The following is a 24,827-nucleotide window of genomic DNA, read 5'->3' as shown; positions in this document are numbered from 1 at the left end:
TAGTTTACACTTTAAAATTATCCGTAGTTTACACTTTAAAATTACCTGTATGAATTTAAAAATACCCGTATAGCTTATACTTAAATATTACTTGAGACTTCACACATTTCCTTATTTGTTTCTCTCAGAAATTTAGACTCGATTTAAAAATGGTTTACACCCGGTTACAAAGGATATCAGGAGCACTGGGTTAAGTGTAATGAAGTCAAATAAAGTCAAATGCTTCTGCGGCTAGTGCCTGTGAGTTGACTGCGCGGGTTAAAAAGCGCAGCGGGCCGATTGAGCCAGCGCTTTAATACAGCAGTGCGGTCTCAAATGTAGTCTAGCATAGGTTGGCGTGGCGAGAAACATAGGCTGGCGTGGCGAGAAACGATCGAGTTGGGCTTTCAAATATTGGTTTCAACAGGATATCTCCGCGATAAGAGATCATTGGATTTGGATTTCCCTTGTGAATTGTGGTTTTATTAACCGCTTTACTTTCTACTGATTCTGTGAATTCTTGGTGTGCCCGCAACTGGATTTAGCTGGATGGACAGTGGTCAGTGTAACGCTCTGTTTTATTTATTTATTTGAAATACATATATTGAAGAGATTTCTTTTTTGGCTTGTAACGGTGAATTTAACATTTCATTTGTTTACATAATAATATGCTTCAACTAGATTTTACTGCAGACCACACATACGCATCCCCCCTCCACACCCCACACGTCATATCTCATTGGTCTTTTCAATTGTCGAATAAGATCATCTCAGCTGTCACGGGTATCTCACCTCTCTATTGAGGTCTTTGAGGTGGTAAACGACAGGTAGCCATGACAATATTTAAAGTGGTATATAGAAGGCCGTGACTATATATATATATATATATATATATATATATATATATATATATATATATATATATATATATATATATATATATATATATATATACAAACGCACATATTACGAGTAAATAAATAAATAAATATATCGCTACCGCAAAAAATGCCCGACCATATATATATATATATATATATATATATATATATATATATATATATATATATATATATATATATATATATATATATATATCGCCCATTGTTTCTCACACTCACCCCCCCCCACCTATAGGCTTATATACATTCATATATAATGTCTCAGAAATTGTCATCTTGCCCTTCTTGTTTTAAGCACAACCTCCGCTATGTACACAAACACACATATACATATTCTTAAGGCTTTATCCAACCACGGCATTTGAAGGCAAAGATGGATGATTTATGTGCTCTTTAATTAGTACCATTATCTAAGGCGTTAGGTCCATGGTTTAGAATTAATGAGGCTAGTTAATTGGGGGGATAGGGGAGGGGGTTGAAACGGGGGGGGGGGGGGGGCAGTAGACAGCTAAAATCTCCTGTCGGCTTCTTATCTCGATTGTTTTGTTTGACCGCTAGACGCGAATTTCACATGGGTTCACGGTGGTTTTGTTCTATTTATGTATGTGTTCACGGTGGTTTTGCTCTGTTTATGTATGTGTTCACTGTAGTTTTGTTCTATTTATGTATGTGTTCACGGTGGTTTTGCTCTGTTTATGTATGTGTTCACTGTGGTTTGGTTCTGTTTATGTATGTGTTCACGATGGTTTTGTTCTTATTATGTATGTGTTCACGGTGGTTTTGTTCTGTTTATGTATGTGTTAAATGCTTTTAATCCACTCTAATTCTAGCGCCCCCCCCCCCCATGCCGTCTCTGAATTTTTCGTTACCTTTTTTACTTTCTCGTATATACGAAGTATAGAGAAAGTCTTGTAATCGTGCAAAAAAAAAAAATCGAGATTTTTTATAAATCTCGACGTTTTACACCTCACTGATACGGGAAAAAATAATTTTGCAATCTTGTCCGTATATCTGTGTGTCTGTCTGTGTGTCTGTCTGTGTGTAAACAAGATAACTTGAGTACCGTTACAGCTAGGTTGATGAAATTTCATATATAAGTATTTTATCAAAATTGTAGATCCGTATTAACTTTTGAGCGATTTCCGATAACCGGAAGTGGTACTTTTTCTACTTTGAATTTTTCAAAAGCCTATAACTTGAGTACTATTTGAGATAGATAAATGAAATTTCACCTGTAAGTAAATGATCTAATTCTCTACCTTCTGTCAAATTTTTAAGTAATTTCCGTTGACCGGAAGTAGTAATTTACGCTATTTCCGATTTCTCAAAAAACGCATTTGAATTGATAAAGAACTAATAATATTGCGCACTATTATGCACATTCATTTGGCGTTCACTTGGTGTGAAATTCTTTTTTCTACGAGATTTTATTCTATTTTAAAAACTTTAAGTATTTAAAATGGAGTTCCCATCCTCTGTTGTTTTATATAAGAATATTCGAGAAAGTTTAGGGGAGATCACTCCCGGTTTATTTGAATAAGAGAAAAAAATAAACCGGGAGAAATCTCCCCTAAACTTTTTCGAATATTCTTATATAACACTACGTGGGATGGCAACTCGGAATATAGCCATGATTTTTAATTACTTAAACTTTTAAAAATATAATAGAACGAGCCGACCCGCTGCGTATCATACGCCGCTATTTAGTTGTTTTTTTTTCTACTTTTCAGTAATTTATAATTTGTGAATTCGACAGTACCAATGCTGCCACTGAAAATATTTGCTTAAAAACACTAAACCCCCCCCCCCCCCACATGAAAGCAGCCTCCTCTTAGTTACCTCCTCTAAGCTTAAAATCGTTTCAAACTAAATTATCTGCCCCTAATAGCCGTCACCAAACCCGTCTCTATGATTGTAAAATGTAAACAGCGTGACCACAGCTCACCAGACAATGTGGGGGTGGGGTGGGGGGTGGTAGCGTTAGAGAGGAAGAGAGGGGACTGTAAGGCGCGCTTGCAGCTTGTTTTCTAACGGCTCCCAGAAGAGAATTATATATACGAGCCGACCCGCTGCGTATCATACGCCGCTATTTAGTTGTTGTTTTTTTTTCTACATTTCAGTAATTTATAATTTGTGAATTCGACAGTACCAATGCTGCCACTGAAAATATTTGCTTAAAAACACTAAACCCCCCTACTAAATGAGCATCATTTAAACCTTCATAAAAACTTTGTCGTATAAGCATACACTGAAAACCCCTCACTAATATTTTGTTTTCAACTTGGGTCTGTGACAGACTGGAATATTTTACTGTTTAGAAATTAGGGGTCATCCATAAATGTCGTCACGCTTCTTTTGACAATTTTACCTCCCATCCGTCACACATTGTCACAAAAAGCCAGCCCCCCCCCCCCTTTAAAATGACGTCACACCGCAGCCTACAACCCCCTGAAAATTGCAGTTGAAATTTCTCTTAAAACATCGATATTTTTCCAAAAATCTTGTCGGAACTCTGTCAACATGGAGTATTTTAATCTATTTTACGGTTCTTGCTATTCAAGGTTAGTTTAGAATTAAGTTCCAAACGAACTACTTAAAACATGTTGTTTTGTTATCTGATTTATAATCACGGTCGAAGTGTTTTAAATTGTTTCACAATGTCGATCATATTTTCCTATACTTATAAAAGAACCCTCATAAACTTAATATTTGAGACTGGTTTTAATAAATAATTTATAAGACAATGATATCTATCTTATAAGAAGAAAATGTAGATGGCTATCTTATAAGGCGATGTAAATGTCTATCTTATAAGACAATGTAGATGTCTATCTTATAAGACAATGTAAATGTCTATCTCATAAGACAATATAGATGTCTATCTTATAAGACAATGTAGATGTCTATCTTGTAAGTGAACGTAGATTCCAGATGTCTGTCAAGGTGAAGGTCTATGCATACATTAATCTTCGCCGTAAAGAGACAACAACAACAAAACTAAATTCGAAATGCAAATTTAGGAGTTGAAAATGCAGATTTATACAGCGACCGTTAAATCGGACAACTAGGACAAATGAGTCATTTGACAGTTCATTTAACTTGTAAGACGTTATCGGCGTCATGAACTAGTTCAATATAGAAACATATAAGACGATATCGGCGTCATGAACTAGTTCAATATAGAAACACATAAGACGATATCGGCGTCATAAACTAGTTCAATATAGAAACACATAAGACGTTATCGGCGTCATGAACTAGTTCAATATAGAAACACATAAGAAATTATCGGCGTCATGAACTAGTTCAATATAGAAACACATAAGACGATATCGGCGTCATGAACTAGTTCAATATAGAAACACATAAGACGATATCGGCGTCATGAACTAGTTCAATATAGAAACACATAAGACATTATTGGCGTCATGAACTAGTTCAATATAGAAACACATAAGACGTTATTGGCGTCATGAACTAGTTCAATATAGAAACATAAGACGTTATTGGCGTCATGAACTAGTTCAATATAGAAACACATAAGACGTTATTGGAGTCATGAACTAGTTCAATATAGAAACACATAAGACGTTATCGGCGTCATGAACTAGTTCAATATAGAAACACATTCATACGGCAGGTCAATATAGAGGGGACGTTAATATAACCAAATCACATAAGGTGGGGTGGGGGTGAGGGGACGTTAATATAACCAAATCATGTAGGGTGGGGGTGAGGGGACGTTAATATAACCAAATCACGTAGGGTGGGGTGTGGGTGAGGGGACGTTAATATAACCAAATCATGTAGGGTGGGGTGAGGGGACGTTAATATAACCAAATCACGCAAGGTAGGGTTGGGGGTGAGGGGACGTTAATATAACCAAATCATGTAGGTTGGGGGTGAGGGGACGTTAATATAACCAAATCATGTAGGGTGGGGTGAGAGTGAGGGGACGTTAATATAACCAAATCATGTAGGGTGGGGGTGAGGGGACGTTAATATAACCAAATCACGTAGGGTGGGGTGTGGGTGAGGGGACGTTAATATAACCAAATCACGTAGGGTGGGGGTGGGGTGGGGGTGAGGGGACGTTAATATAACCAAATCACTTAGGGTGGGGGTGAGGGGACGTTAATATAACCAAATCACTTAGGGTGGGGGTGAGGGGACGTTAATATAACCAAATCACGTAGGGTGGGGTGTGGGTGAGGGGACGTTAATATAACCAAATCACGTAGGGTGGGGGTGGGGTGGGGGTGAGGGGACGTTAATATAACCAAATCACTTAGGGTGGGGGTGAGGGGACGTTAATATAACCAAATTATGTAGGGTAGGGGTAAGGGGACGTTAATATAACCAAATCTTGTAAGGTGGGGGTGGTGGTGGGGGTGAGGGGACGTTAATATAACCAAATCATATAGGGTGGGGGTGGGGGTGAGGGGACGTTAATATAACCAAATCACGTAAGGTAGGGTTGGGGGTGAGGGGACGTTAATATAACCAAAGCATGTAGGGTGGGGTGAAGGGGCGGTAATATAACCAAATCATGTAGGGTGGGGTAAGGGGACGTTACTATAACCAAATCATGTAGGGTAGGGGTGAGGGTACGTTAATACAACCAAATCATGTAGGGTGGGGGTGAAGGGACGTAAATATAACCAAATCATGTAGGGTAGGGGTGAGGGGACGTTAATATTACAGAATAATGTATGGTGGGGGTGAGGGGACGTTAATATAACCAAATAATGTAGGGTGGGGGTGAAGGGACGTTAATATAACCAAATCATGTAGGGTGGGGGTGAGGGGACGTTAATATAACCAAATCATGTAGGGTGGGGGTGGGGGTGAGGTGACGTTAATATAACCAAATCATGTAAGGTGGGGTGGGGGTGAGGCGACGTTAATATAACCAAATTATGTAGGGTGGGGGTGAGGGGACGTTAATATAACCAAATCATGTAGGGTGGGGGTGAGGGGACGTTAATATAACCAAATCATGTAGGGTGGGGGTGAGGGGACGTTAATATAACCAAATCACTTAGGGTGGGGGTGAGGGGACGTTAATATAACCAAATTATGTAGGATAGGGGTAAGGGGACGATAATATAACCAAAGCATGTAGGGTGGGGTGGGGGTGAGGGGACGTTAATATAACCAAATCATGTAGGGTGGGGGTGAGGGGACGTTAATATAACCAAATCACTTAGGGTGGGGGTGAGGGGACGTTAATATAACCAAATTATGTAGGATAGGGGTGAGGGGACGTTAATATAACCAAAGCATGTAGGGTGGGGGTGAGGGGACGTTAATATAACCAAATCATGTAGGGTGGGGGTGAGGGGACGTTAATATAACCAAATCCTGTAGGGTGGGGGTGAGGGGACGTTAATATAACCAAATCACTTAGGGTGGGGGTGAGGGGACGTTAATATAACCAAATTATGTAGGATAGGGGTAAGGGGACGTTAATATAACCAAAGCATGTAGGGTGGGGTGGGGGTGAGGGGACGTTAATATAACCAAATCACTTAGGGTGGGGGTGAGGGGACGTTAATATAACCAAATCATGTAGGGTGGGGGTGAGGGGACGTTAATGTAACCAAAGCATGTAGGGTGGGGTGGGGGTGAGGGGACGTTAATATAACCAAATAATGTAATGTGGGGTGGGGGTGAGGCGACGTTAATATAACCAAATCACGTAGGGTTGGGGTGAGGGGACGTTAATATAACCAAATCACTTAGGGTGGGGGGTGGGGGTGAGGGGACGTTAATATAACCAAATCATGTAGGGTGGGGGTGAGGGGACGTTAATATAACCAAATCATGTAGGGTGGGGGTGAGGGGACGTTAATATAACCAAATCATGTAGGGTGGGGTGAAGGGGACGTTAATATAACCAAATCATGTAGGGTGGGGGTGAGGGGACGTTAATATAACCAAATCATGTAGGGTGGGGGTGAGGGGACGTTAATATAACCAAATCATGTAGGGTGGGGGTGAGGGGACGTTAATATAACCAAATCATGTGGGGTGGGGGTGAGGGGACGTTAATATAACCAAATCACGCAAGGTAGGGTTGGGGGTGAGGGGACGTTAATATAACCAAATCACGTAGGGTGGGGGTGAGAGTGAGGGGACGTTAATATAACCAAATCATGTAGGGTGGGGTGAGGGGACGTTAATATAACCAAATCATGTAGGGGGGGTGAGGGGACGTTGATGTAACCAAATCATGTAGGGTGGGGTGAGGGGACGTTAATATAACCAAATCATGTAGGGTGGGGGTGAGGGGACGTTAATATAACCAAATCATGTAGGGTGGGGTGAGGGGACGTTAATATAACCAAATCATGTAGGGTGGGGGTGAGGGGACGTTAATATAACCAAATCATGTAGGGTGCGGGTGAGGGGACGTTAATATAACCAAATCATGTAGGGTGGGGGTGAGGGGACGTTAATATAACCAAATCACTTAGGGTGGGGGTGAGGGGACGTTAATATAACCAAATCATGTAGGGTGGGGTGAGAGTGAGGGGACGTTAATATAACCAAATCATGTAGGGTGGGGGTGAGGGGACGTTAATATAACCAAATCATGTAGAGTGGGGGTGAGAGGACGTTAATATAACCAAATCATGTAGAGTGGGGGTGAGAGGACGGTAATATAACCAAATCCTGTAGGGTGGGGTGAGAGTGAGGGGACGTTAATATAACCAAATCATGTAGGGTGGGGTGAGAGTGAGGGGACGTTAATATAACCAAATCATGTAGGGTGGGGTGAGAGTGAGGGGACGTTAATATAACCAAATCATGTAGGGTGGGGGTGAGGGGACGTTAATATAACCAAATCATGTAGGGTGGGGTGAGAGTGAGGGGACGTTAATATAACCAAATCATGTAGGGTGGGGTGAGAGTGAGGGGACGTTAATATAACCAAATCATGTAGGGTGGGGGTGAGGGGACGTTAATATAACCAAATCACGTAGGGTGGGGGTGAGGGGACGTTAATATAACCAAATCATGTAGGGTGGGGGTGAGGGGACGTTAATATAACCAAAGCATGTAGGGTGGGGGTGAGGGGACGTTAATATAACCAAATCACTTAGGGTGGGGGTGAGGGGACGTTAATATAACCAAATCACTTAGGGTGGGGGTGAGGGGACGTTAATATAACCAAATCACTTAGGGTGGGGGTGAGGGGACGTTAATATAACCAAATCATGTAGGGTGGGGGTGAGGGGACGTTAATATAACCAAATCATGTAGGGTGGGGGTGAGGGGACGTTAATATAACCAAAGCATGTAGGGTGGGGTGAGAGTGAGGGGACGTTAATATAACCAAATCACTTAGGGTGGGGGTGAGGGGACGTTAATATAACCAAATCACTTAGGGTGGGGGTGAGGGGACGTTAATATAACCAAAGCATGTAGGGTGTGGTGAGAGTGAGGGGACGTTAATATAACCAAATCATGTAGGGTGGGGGTGAGGGGACGTTAATATAACCAAATCATGTAGGGTGGGGTGAGAGTGAGGGGACGTTAATATAACCAAAGCATGTAGGGTGGGGGTGAGGGGACGTTAATATAACCAAATCATGTAGGGTGGGGGTGAGGGGACGTTAATATAACCAAATCATGTAGGGTGGGGGTGAGGGGACGTTAATATAACCAAATCACTTAGGGTGGGGGTGAGGGGACGTTAATATAACCAAATCATGTAGGGTGGGGGTGAGGGGACGTTAATATAACCAAAGCATGTAGGGTGGGGGTGAGGGGACGTTAATATAACCAAAGCATGTAGGGTGGGGGTGAGGGGACGTTAATATAACCAAAGCATGTAGGGTGGGGTGAGAGTGAGGGGACGTTAATATAACCAAATCATGTAGGGTGGGGGTGAGGGGACGTTAATATAACCAAATCATGTAGGGTGGGGGTGAGGGGACGTTAATATAACCAAATCATGTAGGGTGGGGGTGAGGGGACGTTAATATAACCAAATCATGTAGGGTGGGGGTGAGGGGACGTTAATATAACCAAATCATGTAGGGTGGGGGTGAGGGGACGTTAATATAACCAAATCATGTAGGGTGGGGGTGAGGGGACGTTAATATAACCAAATCATGTAGGGTGGGGTGAGAGTGAGGGGACGTTAATATAACCAAATCATGTAGGGTGGGGGTGAGGGGACGTTAATATAACCAAAGCATGTAGGGTGGGGTGAGAGTGAGGGGACGTTAATATAACCAAATCATGTAGGGTGGGGGTGAGGGGACGTTAATATAACCAAATCACTTAGGGTGGGGGTGAGGGGACGTTAATATAACCAAATCACTTAGGGTGGGGGTGAGGGGACGTTAATATAACCAAATCATGTAGGGTGGGGGTGAGGGGACGTTAATATAACCAAATCATGTAGGGTGGGGGTGAGGGGACGTTAATATAACCAAAGCATGTAGGGTGGGGTGAGAGTGAGGGGACGTTAATATAACCAAATCACTTAGGGTGGGGGTGAGGGGACGTTAATATAACCAAATCACTTAGGGTGGGGGTGAGGGGACGTTAATATAACCAAAGCATGTAGGGTGTGGTGAGAGTGAGGGGACGTTAATATAACCAAATCATGTAGGGTGGGGGTGAGGGGACGTTAATATAACCAAATCATGTAGGGTGGGGTGAGAGTGAGGGGACGTTAATATAACCAAAGCATGTAGGGTGGGGGTGAGGGGACGTTAATATAACCAAATCATGTAGGGTGGGGGTGAGGGGACGTTAATATAACCAAATCATGTAGGGTGGGGGTGAGGGGACGTTAATATAACCAAATCACTTAGGGTGGGGGTGAGGGGACGTTAATATAACCAAATCATGTAGGGTGGGGGTGAGGGGACGTTAATATAACCAAAGCATGTAGGGTGGGGGTGAGGGGACGTTAATATAACCAAAGCATGTAGGGTGGGGGTGAGGGGACGTTAATATAACCAAAGCATGTAGGGTGGGGTGAGAGTGAGGGGACGTTAATATAACCAAATCATGTAGGGTGGGGGTGAGGGGACGTTAATATAACCAAATCATGTAGGGTGGGGGTGAGGGGACGTTAATATAACCAAATCATGTAGGGTGGGGGTGAGGGGACGTTAATATAACCAAATCATGTAGGGTGGGGGTGAGGGGACGTTAATATAACCAAATCATGTAGGGTGGGGGTGAGGGGACGTTAATATAACCAAATCATGTAGGGTGGGGGTGAGGGGACGTTAATATAACCAAATCATGTAGGGTGGGGTGAGAGTGAGGGGACGTTAATATAACCAAATCATGTAGGGTGGGGGTGAGGGGACGTTAATATAACCAAAGCATGTAGGGTGGGGTGAGAGTGAGGGGACGTTAATATAACCAAATCATGTAGGGTGGGGGTGAGGGGACGTTAATATAACCAAATCACTTAGGGTGGGGGTGAGGGGACGTTAATATAACCAAATCACTTAGGGTGGGGGTGAGGGGACGTTAATATAACCAAAGCATGTAGGGTGGGGGTGAGGGGACGTTAATATAACCAAAGCATGTAGGGTGGGGTGAGAGTGAGGGGACGTTAATATAACCAAATCACGTAGGGTGGGGGTGAGGGGACGTTAATATAACCAAAGCATGTAGGGTGGGGGTGAGGGGACGTTAATATAACCAAATCATGTAGGGTAGGAGTGAGGGGACGTCAATATAACCAAATCGAGTAGGGTGGGGGTGAGGGGACGTTAATATAACCAAATCATGTAGGGTGGGGGTGAGGGGACGGTAATATAACCAAATCATGTAGGGTGGGGTGAGAGTGAGGGGACGTTAATATAACCAAATCATGTAGGGTGGGGGTGAGGCGACGTTAATATAACCAAATCACGTAGGGTGGGGGTGAGGGGACGTTAATATAACCAAATCACGTAGGGTGGGGGTGAGGGGACGTTAATATAACCAAAGCATGTAGGGTGGGGGTGAGGGGACGTTAATATAACCAAATCATGTAGGGTAAGGTGAGGGGACGTTAATATAACCAAAGCATGTAGGGTGGGGTGAGAGTGAGGGGACGTTAATATAACCAAATCATGTAGGGTGGGGGTGAGGGGACGTTAATATAACCAAATCACTTAGGGTGGGGGTGAGGGGACGTTAATATAACCAAATCACTTAGGGTGGGGGTGAGGGGACGTTAATATAACCAAAGCATGTAGGGTGGGGGTGAGGGGACGTTAATATAACCAAATCATGTAGGGTGGGGGTGAGGGGACGTTAATATAACCAAAGCATGTAGGGTGGGGTGAGAGTGAGGGGACGTTAATATAACCAAATCATGTAGGGTAGGGGTGAGGGGACGTTAATATAACCAAATCATGTAGGGTGGGGGTGAGGGGACGTTAATATAACCAAATCATGTAGGGTGGGGGTGAGGGGACGTTAATATAACCAAATCACTTAGGGTGGGGGTGAGGGGACGTTAATATAACCAAATCATGTAGGGTGGGGGTGAGGGGACGTTAATATAACCAAAGCATGTAGGGTGGGGGTGATGGGACGTTAATATAACCAAAGCATGTAGGGTGGGGTGAGAGTGAGGGGACGTTAATATAACCAAATCACTTAGGGTGGGGGTGAGGGGACGTTAATATAACCAAATCATGTAGGGTGGGGGTGAGGGGACGTTAATATAACCAAATCATGTAGGGTAGGGGTGAGGGGACGTTAATATAACCAAATCATGTAGGGTGGGGGTGAGGGGACGTTAATATAACCAAATCACGCAAGGTAGGGTTGGGGGTGAGGGGACGTTAATATAACCAAATCATGTAGGGTGGGGGTGAGGGGACGTTAATATAACCAAATCATGTAGGGTGGGGGTGAGGGGACGTTAATATAACCAAATCACTTAGGGTGGGGGTGAGGGGACGTTAATATAACCAAATCATGTAGGGTGGGGTTGAGGGGACGTTAATATAACCAAATCACTTAGGGTGGGGGTGAGGGGACGTTAATATAACCAAATCATGTAGGGTGGGGGTGAGGGGACGTTAATATAACCAAATCACTTAGGGTGGGGGTGAGGGGACGTTAATATAACCAAATCATGTAGGGTGGGGGTGAGGGGACGTTAATATAACAAAAGCATGTAGGGTGGGGGTGAGGGGACGTTAATATAACCAAAGCATGTAGGGTGGGGTGAGAGTGAGGGGACGTTAATATAACCAAATCATGTAGGGTGGGGGTGAGGGGACGTTAATATAACCAAATCATGTAGGGTGGGGGTGAGGGGACGTTAATATAACCAAATCATGTAGGGTGGGGTGAGAGTGAGGGGACGTTAATATAACCAAATCATGTAGGGTGGGGGTGAGGGGACGTTAATATAACCAAATCATGTAGGGTGGGGTGAGAGTTAGGGGACGTTAATATAACCAAATCATGTAGGGTGGGGGTGAGGGGACGTTAATATAACCAAATCATGTAGGGTGGGGGTGAGGGGACGTTAATATAACCAAATCACTTAGGGTGGGGGTGAGGGGACGTTAATATAACCAAAGCATGTAGGGTGGGGGTGAGGGGACGTTAATATAACCAAAGCATGTAGGGTGGGGGTGAGGGAACGGTAATATAACCAAATCATGTAGGGTGGGGTGAGAGTGAGGGGACGTTAATATAACCAAATCATGTAGGGTGGGGGTGAGGGGACGTTAATATAACCAAAGCATGTAGGGTGGGGGTGAGGGGACGTTAATATAACCAAATCATGTAGGGTGGGGTGAGGGGACGTTAATATAACCAAATCACTTAGGGTGGGGGTGAGGGGACGGTAATATAACCAAATCATGTAGGGTGGGGTGAGGGGACGTTAATATAACCAAATCACGTAGGGTGGGGGTGAGGGGACGTTAATATAACCAAAGCATGTAGGGTGGGGGTGAGGGGACGTTAATATAACCAAATCATGTAGGGTAGGGGTGAGGGGACGTTAATATAACCAAATCATGTAGGGTGGGGGTGAGGGGACGTTAATATAACCAAATCATGTAGGGTGCGGGTGAGGGGACGGTAATATAACCAAATCATGTAGGGTGGGGTGAGAGTGAGGGGACGTTAATATAACCAAATCACTTAGGGTGGGGGTGAGGGGACGTTAATATAACCAAAGCATGAAGGGTGGGGGTGAGGGGACGTTAATATAACCAAAGCATGTAGGGTGGGGGTGAGGGGACGTTAATATAACCAAATCACGTAGGGTGGGGGTGAGGGGACGTTAATATAACCAAATCACGTAGGGTGGGGTTGAGGGGACGTTAATATAACCAAAGCATGTAGGGTGGGGGTGAGGGGACGTTAATATAACCAAATCATGTAGGGTGGGGGTGAGGGGACGTTAATATAACCAAATCATGTAGGGTGGGGGTGAGGGGACGTTAATATAACCAAATCACTTAGGGTGGGGGTGAGGGGACGTTAATATAACCAAAGCATGTAGGGTGGGGTGAGAGTGAGGGGACGTTAATATAACCAAATCATGTAGGGTGGGGGTGAGGGGACGTTAATATAACCAATTCACTTAGGGTGGGGGTGAGGGGACGTTAATATAACCAAATCACTTAGGGTGGGGGTGAGGGGACGTTAATATAACCAAATCATGTAGGGTGGGGGTGAGGGGACGTTAATATAACCAAAGCATGTAGGGTGGTGTGAGAGTGAGGGGACGTTAATATAACCAAATCACTTAGGGTGGGGGTGAGGGGACGTTAATATAACCAAATCATGTAGGGTGGGGGTGAGGGGACGTTAATATAACCAAATCATGTAGGGTGGGGGTGAGGGGACGTTAATATAACCAAATCACGCAAGGTAGGGTTGGGGGTGAGGGGACGTTAATATAACCAAATCATGTAGGGTGGGGGTGAGGGGACGTTAATATAACCAAATCATGTAGGGTGGGGGTGAGGGGACGTTAATATAACCAAATCATGTAGGGTGGGGGTGAGGGGACGTTAATATAACCAAATCACGCAAGGTAGGGTTGGGGGTGAGGGGACGTTAATATAACCAAATCATGTAGGGTGGGGGTGAGGGGACGTTAATATAACCAAATCATGTAGGGTGGGGGTGAGGGGACGTTAATATAACCAAATCATGTAGGGTGGGGTGAGGGGACGTTAATATAACCAAATCATGTAGGGTGGGGGTGAGGGGACGTTAATATATCAGATTAAATTTTTACCGAGAATACAAAACTTTTCAGATGAATGCAACTGCATGTTTTGTACAAAAAACTTTCTAGAAGAATGCAAGTGTATTTTTTGTACATAAAACGTAAAGAAGTAGGCTATGCATCTGTCGTAGAAGCCAGAAAAATGAGTTTGTTGTACATACAGCTTACCTAACAGAATGCAACTATTGTAAATAGAACTCCACAATAAGCTGAGTAAAATTCAGGGATGTAGTTATTTAAATCAGCGAGGAATGTACACAAGATATCAACAGAGCAACGACTTGTTTATCTTTGCATTGTAGACACGGACATGTGCTAGACTGGTACTCCCGTGTTCCACCTGATAGAGGTGGGTGGCTGTTGTTGTTTTAGAGGTGGGTGGCTGCCGTTGTTTTAGAGGTGGGTGGCTGCCGTTGTTTTAGAGGTGGGTGACTGCCGTTGTTTTAGAGGTGGGTGGCTGCCGTTGTTTTAGAGGTGGGTGGCTGCCGTTGTTGTAGAGGTGGGTGGCTGTTGTTGTTTTAGAGGTGGGTGGCTGTTGTTGTTTTAGAGGTGGGTGGCTGCTGTTTTAGAGGTGGGTGGCTGATGTTGTTTTAGAGGTGTGTGGCTGCCGTTCTTTTAGACGTGGGTGGCTGCTGTTGTTTTAGAGGTGGGTGGCTGCCGTTGTTTTAGAGGTGAGTGGCTGCCGTTGTTTTAGAGGTGGGTGGCTGCCGTTGTTGTTTTAGAGGTGGGTGGCTGCCGTTGTTTTAGAGGTGGGTGGCTGCCGTTGTTTTAGAGGTGGGTGGCTATTGTTGTTTTAGAGGTGGGTGGCTGCCGTTATTTTAGAGGTGGGTGGCTGCCGTTATTTTAGAGGTGGGTGGCTGCCGTTGTTGTTTTAGAGGTGGGTGGCTGCCGTTGTTGTTTTAGAGGTGGGTGGTTTAATTCTTACCTATATTTTCTAATACTCGATACAGATCAAAAGTTGAATGAAATTTGTTGATATTGAAATGAAAAATAGAAAACAAGGTAATTAAAAAGTCTTGTGACAATTTAAGCGCAATTTCCTTATGTTATCTAAAAATAGCTCTGTCGTAGCGTAAATCAAGAGCAGGGTTAGTAAAACCATTGGTTAGTTATTAAAACGTTTTTTATTTTAAAAAAAATTCAGTATTTTACATGTTTTATTTACAATAGAGTTACATGACTAAAAACCATTGCGCGCCTAGCTACTGAACGTGATGACGCAGCCATTGAACGTGATGGCGCAGCTATTGAACGTGATGACGCGTGTGGTGTGGTTGAAAAAAATGCCTACTAATTCGGTCCAAATTTTAATTAATTCAAAATTTTTTTTTTGACCGAACGAAAGGATATTTTTGAAAACTTTCTTAGGCAATATTGTTTTAAATTATGGCAGGAATCGATTGGTACATGTTTCAAGTCGCTAAGTGGTCTGGTTGCCGAGATATGGGCCAAAAACTGCATTTTTTCGAGGTTTTTTGGCTTTTACGGGAAATACATGAAAGAAACCCGGAATTTTTATGGCTTATGCTCATTCTCGTAACTTGCTTAACATAATTGCTTTTGAAACTAGTCATCGATATTGCTTCGTTGAGGAGGAGATACGACTTAAAGCCCGGACACACATTCATCCATTCATTCATTCATCCATCCATCCATTCCCAGAAATGACGAGTTAATAAACGCAATTCTCCAGAATGGAAATTGCGCTAAAAATTGAGTTAGAACAGGCATACTTATATATATATATATATATATATATATATATATATATATATATATATATATATATATAAGTATGCCTGTTCTAACTCAATGCAACTAATCCTGATTCTACCCAGCAGAACTCTACAACTTCGCACGTGACTCTTTGGTTGCTGTTTGAAAAAAGTTTGACCTTTGACCCATGTCATGCTTGTCGTCTGCTGCTACCGGACCCACGTGCTCCAGTCGTCTGACTAATTACAATGAACGTTGGGACCCACAGATCTGCCAGTCAGAGGCGCAAATAAAACAATGAACTTGTGCAGACATTGGCTCCAGTCCTGCCTCGCTGTGCTGGCATTCATCAGCTGCCACTCGTTGGCTGACCGGTCATCGGATATTCCTTGCCTCGGGTGTCGTCTGTTCAACCTACAACACAGGAACCAACCTGACGACAAAAAGGTAAGCTGACCTACAACACAGGAACCAACCTGACGACAAAAAGGTAAGCTGGCCTACAACACAGGAACCAACCTGACGACAAAAAGGTAAGCTGACCTACAACTCAGGAACCAACCTGACGACAAAAAGGTAAGCTGACCTACAACACAGGAACCAACCTGACGACAAAAAGGTAAGCTGACCTACAACACAGGAACCAACCTGACGACAAAAAGGTAAGCTGACCTACAACACAGGAACCAACCTGACGACAAAAAGGTAAGCTGACCTACAACACAGGAACCAACCTGACGACAAAAAGGTAAGCTGACCTACAACACAGGAACCAACCTGACGACAAAAAGGTAAGCTGACCTACAACACAGGAACCAACCTGACGACAAAAAGGTAAGCTGACCTACAACACAGGAACCAACCTGACGACAAAACGGTAAGCTGACCTACAACACAGGAACCAACCTGACGACAAAAAGGTAAGCTGACCTACAACTCAGGAACTCAATGTTTTAGTGTGCAACTTATTTGCAGTAAATTAACCCCCCCCCCCCCCGTCAGGCTGACGACATTAACACTTGTTTACCAGCATTATTTGTTCTATAAATCATTGTGGAATCATTTTTTAACATGCCATAGTAATTGTGGTGTCAAAGAGTTGAATGAGATAATGGAAACAACACAAGCAGCTCTACAGCGTTAGAATCATTTATTACAGGGTGTCTGGTCATTTTTGTCTAATGATATCTACTGTGAAGGGTCTCAATTTATTGTAACGGGTCAAGCAACCTCTTTGTAAAATACACTCACTAGAAAAATACTGCATTTATCATCTAAATATAGATCAGTGCGCTATTAACATTCAACACACCTAAATATAGAACATTAATCATCTAAATATAGACCATTAATCATTAGTCTGAAGCATGGCCTCGATTACCCCCTCAGCCCCATTCCACAGCTAGGAAACGTATGTCAGGTGGGGAGGGAGCTGTCATTGTTTGTCGAGCGCTCAATACCAACTTGCTCGTTTGTCAGACGACATATTCAGATCTAGTCAACCCGCGACAGCATATCAACTTTTGATAGAACAGTTAGACAACCCGCGACAGCATATCAACTTTTGATAGAACAGTTAGACAACCCGCGACAGCATATCAACTTTTGATAGAAGAGTTAGACAACCCGTGACAGCATATCAACTTTTGATAGAAGAGTTAGACAACCCGTGACAGCATATCAACTTTTGATAGAACAGTTAGACAACCCGCGACAGCATATCAACTTTTGCCAGAACAGTTAGACAACCCACGACAGCATATCAACTTTTGATAGAAGAGTTAGACAACCCGTGACAGCATATCAACTTTTGATAGAACAGTTAGACAACCCGTGACAGCATATCAACTTTTGCCAGAACAGTTAGACAACCCGCGACAGCATATCAACTTTTGATAGAACAGTTAGACAACCCACGACAGCATATCAACTTTTGATAGAACAGTTAGACAACCCGCGACAGCATATCAACTTTTGCCAGAACAGTTAGACAACCCACGACAGCATATCAACTTTTGATAAACCGTGACAGAATATATTTTTTTTTGTCATTAAAACATTACTACAGCCAGAGTTTCTCCCAGGCATCTCTTCTACGCCTCCTCGAAGAAGGTCTACCCCCCCCCCCCCCTGGACGAAATGGAAATTATATAGAAAACATACTTCTACCAATGTCCGCCCCCTCCCCAGGGAAATGTTGTCGTCCCCCCCCCCCGAAAATATCAAGTGCCCCCCCCCCCCCCCCCCCCCATCCCCCGGTAGAAAAAAGTCTGGAAGAAACACTGACAGCACTGAGCATGAACACATCACAGATACTCAATGCTGGTATACTAGTACTAACTAGGTGTGTGGAGGTGACTTCGATTATTTAAGTACACAGCTCTGCTAGCTGTAGAGTAGTATCTTGATGATCAATGTAGAGATCATTCGCTCAACTTTTGCTTTGATATGTCAGTGACATAGAGCACATTACTCAAGTGATATTGATCTTTGCAACCTGACAACAATTAACAATATCCCCACACTTTGTGACATCTCAATGACATCATCCCCACACATGTTGACATCTCAATGACATCACCCGCACACTTTGTGACATCTCAATATCACCATCCCCACACATGTTGACATCTCAATGACATAATTCCCACACTTTGTGACATCTCAATGACATCACCCGCACACTTTGTGACATCTCAATGACATCATCCAGCCACATTGTGACATCTCAATGACATCATCCCCACAAGTTGTCACATCTCAATGACGTCATCCCCACACATTGTGACGTCTCAATGACGTAAACCAGCCACATGGTGACATATCAATGACATCATCCCCACACGTTATGACATCTCAATGACATAAAATGGTTCTTAGAGTTGCCATTATGTGAACGTGCTCTTGCTGAAGGTCTAGCTCAAGCTGGATGTGATGATCTGGTTCAATCAATGGATTGCGTCACTCATCTCATTTATATAGATCTCATGTAGTTTTAGACCGACACACGAGGAAATGGCAATTGCTAACAAAGACTTTGACACATAGTGACTCTAATTTACCCAACTCAAGCAAATACTATCGTTTCTCTTAACCACTGGCTATCTTATTTATCCAAAGGATATTTAAAGTTGTTGCTTTTTTACAAAAAGGCAATGTTATACACAGCCAACCAGTCTAAGGTTGGCCACATGCAACCAGTCTAAGGTTGGCCACATACAACCAGTCTAAGGTTGGCCACATACAACCAGTCTAAGGTTGGCCACAGCCAACCAGTCTAAGGTTGGCCACATACAACCAGTCTAAGGTTGGCCAGATGCAACCAGTCTAAGGTTGGCCACATGCAACCAGTCTCAGGTTGGCCACATACAACCAGTCTAAGGTTGGCCACATACAACCAGTCTAAGGTTGGCCACATACAACCAGTCTAAGGTTGGCCACAGCCAACCAGTCTAAGGTTGGCCACATACAACCAGTCTAAGGTTGGCCAGATGCAACCAGTCTAAGGTTGGCCACATACAACCAGTCTAAGGTTGGCCACATACAACCAGTCTAAGGTTGGCCACATACAACCAGTCTAAGGTTGGCCACATACAACCAGTCTAAGGTTGGCCACATGCAACCAGTCTAAGGTTGGCCACATGCAACCAGTCTAAGGTTGGCCACATGCAACCATCCTAAGGTTGGCCACATGCAACCAGTCTAAGGTTGGCCACATACAACCAGTCTCAGGTTGGCCACATGCAACCAGTCTAAGGTTGGCCATATGCAACCAGTCTAAGGTTGGCCACATGCAACCAGTCTAAGGTTGGCCACATGCAACCAGTCTCAGGTTGGCCACATACAACCAGTCTAAGGTTGGCCACATGCAACCAGTCTAAGGTTGGCCACATACAACCAGTCCAAGGTTGGCCACATGCAACCAGTCTAAGGTTGGCCACATGCAACCAGTCTAAGGTTGGCCACATACAACCAGTCTAAGGTTGGCCACATGCAACCAGTCTAAGGTTGGCCACATACAACCAGTCTTAGGTTGGCCACAGACAACCAGTCTAAGGTTGGCCACATGCAACCAGTCTAAGGTTGGCCACATGCAACCAGTCTAAGGTTGGCCACATACAACCAGTCTAAGGTTGGCCACATACAACCAGTCTAAGGTTGGCCACATGCAACCAGTCTAAGGTTGGCCACATGCAACCAGTCTAAGGTTGGCCACATACAACCAGTCTAAGGTTGGCCACATGCAACCAGTCTAAGGTTGGCCACATGCAACCAGTCTAAGGTTGGCCACATGCAACCAGTCTAAGGTTGGCCACAGACAACCAGTCTAAGGTTGGCCACATGCAACCAGTGATAGGTTGGCCACATGCAACCAGTCTAAGGTTGGCCACATACAACCAGTCCAAGGTTGGCCACATGCAACCAGTCTAAGGTTGGCCACATGCAACCAGTCTAAGGTTGGCCACAGCTAACCAGTCTAAGGTTGGCCAAAGCTAACCAGTCAAAGGTTCGCCACATTCTACCAGTCTAAGGTTGGCCACATACTACCAGTCTAAGGTTGGCCACATACTACCAGTCTAAGGTTGGCCACATGCAACCAGTCTAAGGTTGGCCACATGCAACCAGTCTAAGGTTGGCCACATACAACCAGTCTTAGGTTGGCCACAGACAACCAGTCTAAGGTTGGCCACATGCAACCAGTCTAAGGTTGGCCACATACAACCAGTCTTAGGTTGGCCACAGACAACCAGTCTAAGGTTGGCCACATGCAACCAGTCTAAGGTTGGCCACATACAACCAGTCTAAGGTTGGCCACATACAACCAGTCTAAGGTTGGCCACATACAACCAGTCTAAGGTTGGAGCCAACCCTGTGGTCGACGTGACGGGCGCCATTGAATTCTCTGGCGAGTGACGTCACCACGGTCACAAATAAGCAACTGGCGATAGGTCTATGCCGCACGGCCTGTCATGCCGGGTGTCTATGCCGCACGGCCTGTCGTGCCGGAGGTCTATGCCGCACGGCCTGACATGCCGGAGGTCTATGCCGCACGGCCTGTCGTGCCGGAGGTCTATGCCGCACGGCCTGACATGCCGGGTGTCTATGCCGCACGGCCTGACATGCCGGGTGTCTATGCCGCACGGCCTGTCGTGCCGGAGGTCTATGCCGCACGGCCTGACATGCCGGGTGTCTATGCCGCACGGCCTGACATGCCGGGTGTCTATGCCGCACGGCCTGACGTGCCGGGTGTCTATGCCGCACGGCCTGACGTGCCGGAGGTCTATGCCGCACGGCCTGACGTGCCGGAGGTCTATGCCGCACGGTCTGACGTGCCGGAGGTCTATGCCGCACGGCCTGACGTGCCGGAGGTCTATGCCGCACGGCCTGACGTGCCGGAGGTCTATGCCGCACGGCCTGACGTGCCGGAGGTCTATGCCGCACGGCCTGACGTGCCGGAGGTCTATGCCGCACGGCCTGACATGCCGGGTGTCTATGCCGCACGGCCTGACGTGCCGGAGGTCTATGCCGCACGGCCTGACGTGCCGGAGGTCTATGCCGCACGGCCTGACGTGCCGGAGGTCTATGCCGCACGGCCTGACATGCCGAAGGTCTATGCCGCACGGCCTGACGTGCCGGAGGTCTATGCCGCACGGCCTGACGTGCCGGAGGTCTATGCCGCACGGCCTGACATGCCGAAGGTCTATGCCGCACGGCCTGACGTGCCGGAGGTCTATGCCGCACGGCCTGACGTTCCGGAGGTGTAGGTTGGGAGAGAGAGCCCACGGATGTATGACATCTGACACGTACCTACAGTGAATTATGACGTCACTATCTTTTACACCGGCCCACACGACCACCAGCACGTGCCCTTTGACGTCACACGGACAGAGTAGTTAGTCGCCGTGTTGCTCATCTACAGATAAAATATCGTGCACGTGCATAACAACACTCAGGTCGTGCTCGTCTTTTACATTACATAGATCATGCTCGTCTTTTACATTACATAGATCATGCTCGTCTTTTACATTACATAGATCATGTTCGTCTTTTACATTACATAGATCATGCTCGTCTTTTACATTACATAGATCATGCTCGTCTTTTACATTACATAGATCATGTTCGTCTTTTACATTACATAGATCATGTTCGTCTTTTACATTACATAGATCATGTTCGTCTTTTACATTACATAGATCATGTTCGTCTTTTACATTACATAGATCATGCTCGCCTTACATTACATAGATCATGTTCGTCTTTTACATTACATAGATCATGCTCGCCTTACATTACATAGATCATGCTCGCCTTACATTACATAGATCATGCTCGTCTTTTATATTACATAGATCATGTTCGTCTTTTACATTACATAGATCATGTTCGTCTTTTACATTACATAGATCATGTTCGTCTTTTACATTACATAGATCATGTTCGTCTTTTACATTACATAGATCATGTTCGTCTTTTACATTACATAGATCATGTTCGTCTTTTACATTACAAAGATCATGCTCGTCTTTTACATTACATAGATCATGTTCGTCTTTTACATTACATAGATCATGTTCGTCTTTTACATTACATAGATCGTGTTCGTCTTTTACATTACATAGATCATGTTCGTCTTCTACATTACATAGATCATGCTCGCCTTATATTACATAGATCATGCTCGCCTTACATTACATAGATCATGTTCGTCTTTTACATTACATAGATCATGTTCGTCTTTTACATTACATAGATCATGCTCGTCTTTTACATTACATAGATCATGCTCGTCTTTTACATTACATAGATCATGCTCGTCTTTTACATTACATAGATCATGCTCGTCTTTTACATTACATAGATCATGCTCGCCTTACATTACATAGATCATGCTCGTCTTTTATATTACATAGATCATGTTCGTCTTTTACATTACATAGATCATGTTCGTCTTTTACATTACATAGATCATGTTCGTCTTTTACATTACATAGATCATGTTCGTCTTTTACATTACATAGATCATGTTCGTCTTTTACATTACATAGATCATGTTCGTCTTTTACATTACATAGATCATGCTCGTCTTTTACATTACATAGATCATGTTCGTCTTTTACATTACATAGATCATGTTCGTCTTTTACATTACATAGATCGTGTTCGTCTTTTACATTACATAGATCATGTTCGTCTTCTACATTACATAGATCATGCTCGCCTTACATTACATAGATCATGCTCGCCTTACATTACATAGATCATGTTCGTCTTTTACATTACATAGATCATGTTCGTCTTTTACATTACATAGATCATGCTCGTCTTTTACATTACATAGATCATGCTCGTCTTTTACATTACATAGATCATGTTCGTCTTTTACATTACATAGATCATGCTCGTCTTTTACATTACATAGATCATGCTCGTCTTTTACATTACATAGATCATGTTCGTCTTTTACATTACATAGATCATGTTCGTCTTTTACATTACATAGATCATGTTCGTCTTTTACATTACATAGATCATGTTCGTCTTTTACATTACATAGATCATGTTCGTCTTTTACATTACATAGATCATGTTCGTCTTTTACATTACATAGATCATGCTCGCCTTACATTACATAGATCATGTTCGTCTTTTACATTACATAGATCATGCTCGCCTTACATTACATAGATCATGCTCGCCTTACATTACATAGATCATGCTCGTCTTTTATATTACATAGATCATGTTCGTCTTTTACATTACATAGATCATGTTCGTCTTTTACATTACATAGATCATGTTCGTCTTTTACATTACATAGATCATGTTCGTCTTTTACATTACATAGATCATGTTCGTCTTTTACATTACATAGATCATGTTCGTCTTTTACATTACATAGATCATGCTCGTCTTTTACATTACATAGATCATGTTCGTCTTTTACATTACATAGATCATGTTCGTCTTTTACATTACATAGATCGTGTTCGTCTTTTACATTACATAGATCATGTTCGTCTTCTACATTACATAGATCATGCTCGCCTTACATTACATAGATCATGCTCGCCTTACATTACATAGATCATGTTCGTCTTTTACATTACATAGATCATGCTCGTCTTTTACATTACATAGATCATGCTCGTCTTTTACATTACATAGATCATGCTCGTCTTTTACATTACATAGATCATGTTCGTCTTTTACATTACATAGATCATGCTCGCCTTACATTACATAGATCATGCTCGCCTTACATTACATAGATCCTGTTCGTCTTTTACATTACATAGATCATGTTCGTCTTTTACATTACATAGATCATGCTCGTCTTTTACATTACATAGATCATGCTCGTCTTTTACATTACATAGATCATGCTCGTCTTTTACATTACATAGATCATGCTCGTCTTTTACATTACATAGATCATGTTCGTCTTCTACATTACATAGATCATGCTCGTCTTCTACATTACATAGATCATGCTCGTCTTTTACATTACATAGATCATGTTCGTCCTTTACATTACATAGATCATGCTCGTCTTCTACATTACATAGATCATGTTCGTCTTTTACATTACATAAATCATGTTCGTCTTTTACATTACATAGATCATGTTCGTCTTTTACATTACATAAATCATGTTCGTCTTTTACATTACATAGATCATGCTCGTCTTCTACATTACATAGATCATGCTCGCCTTACATTACATAGATCATGTTCGTCTTCTACATTACATAGATCATGTTCGTCTTTTACATTACATAGATCATGCTCGTCTTTTACATTACATAGATCATGTTCGTCTTTTACATTACATAGATCATGTTCGTCTTCTACATTACATAGATCATGCTCGCCTTACATTACATAGATCATGCTCGTCTTTTACATTACATAGATCATGTTCGTCTTTTACATTACATAGATCATGTTCGTCTTCTACATTACATAGATCATGCTCGCCTTACATTACA

At 43.4% G+C, this 24,827-nt stretch overlaps 1 protein-coding gene across 1 annotated transcript in view; it reads left to right on the top strand.

Moving 5' to 3' along the window:
* The first annotated feature begins 319 nt into the window (after nucleotides 1-319).
* LOC131934183 (CCN family member 3) overlaps nucleotides 320-24,827 on the top strand; it is an 89,454-nt gene continuing 64,946 nt past the window's right edge. Inside the window, exons 1-2 of the mRNA XM_059290482.1 lie at nucleotides 320-538; nucleotides 15,960-16,281. Coding sequence (XP_059146465.1) covers nucleotides 16,132-16,281 — 150 coding nt within the window. The 5' untranslated portion in view covers nucleotides 320-538; nucleotides 15,960-16,131. The remainder of the gene's footprint in view (nucleotides 539-15,959; nucleotides 16,282-24,827) is intronic.

The sequence above is a fragment of the Physella acuta genome, unplaced genomic scaffold (assembly GCF_028476545.2).
Source record: "Physella acuta isolate Inbredline_101_S28 unplaced genomic scaffold, ASM2847654v3 ptg000108l, whole genome shotgun sequence".
NCBI lineage: Eukaryota > Metazoa > Mollusca > Gastropoda > Physidae > Physella > Physella acuta.
This window is presented reverse-complemented; position numbering and strand designations above follow the sequence as displayed.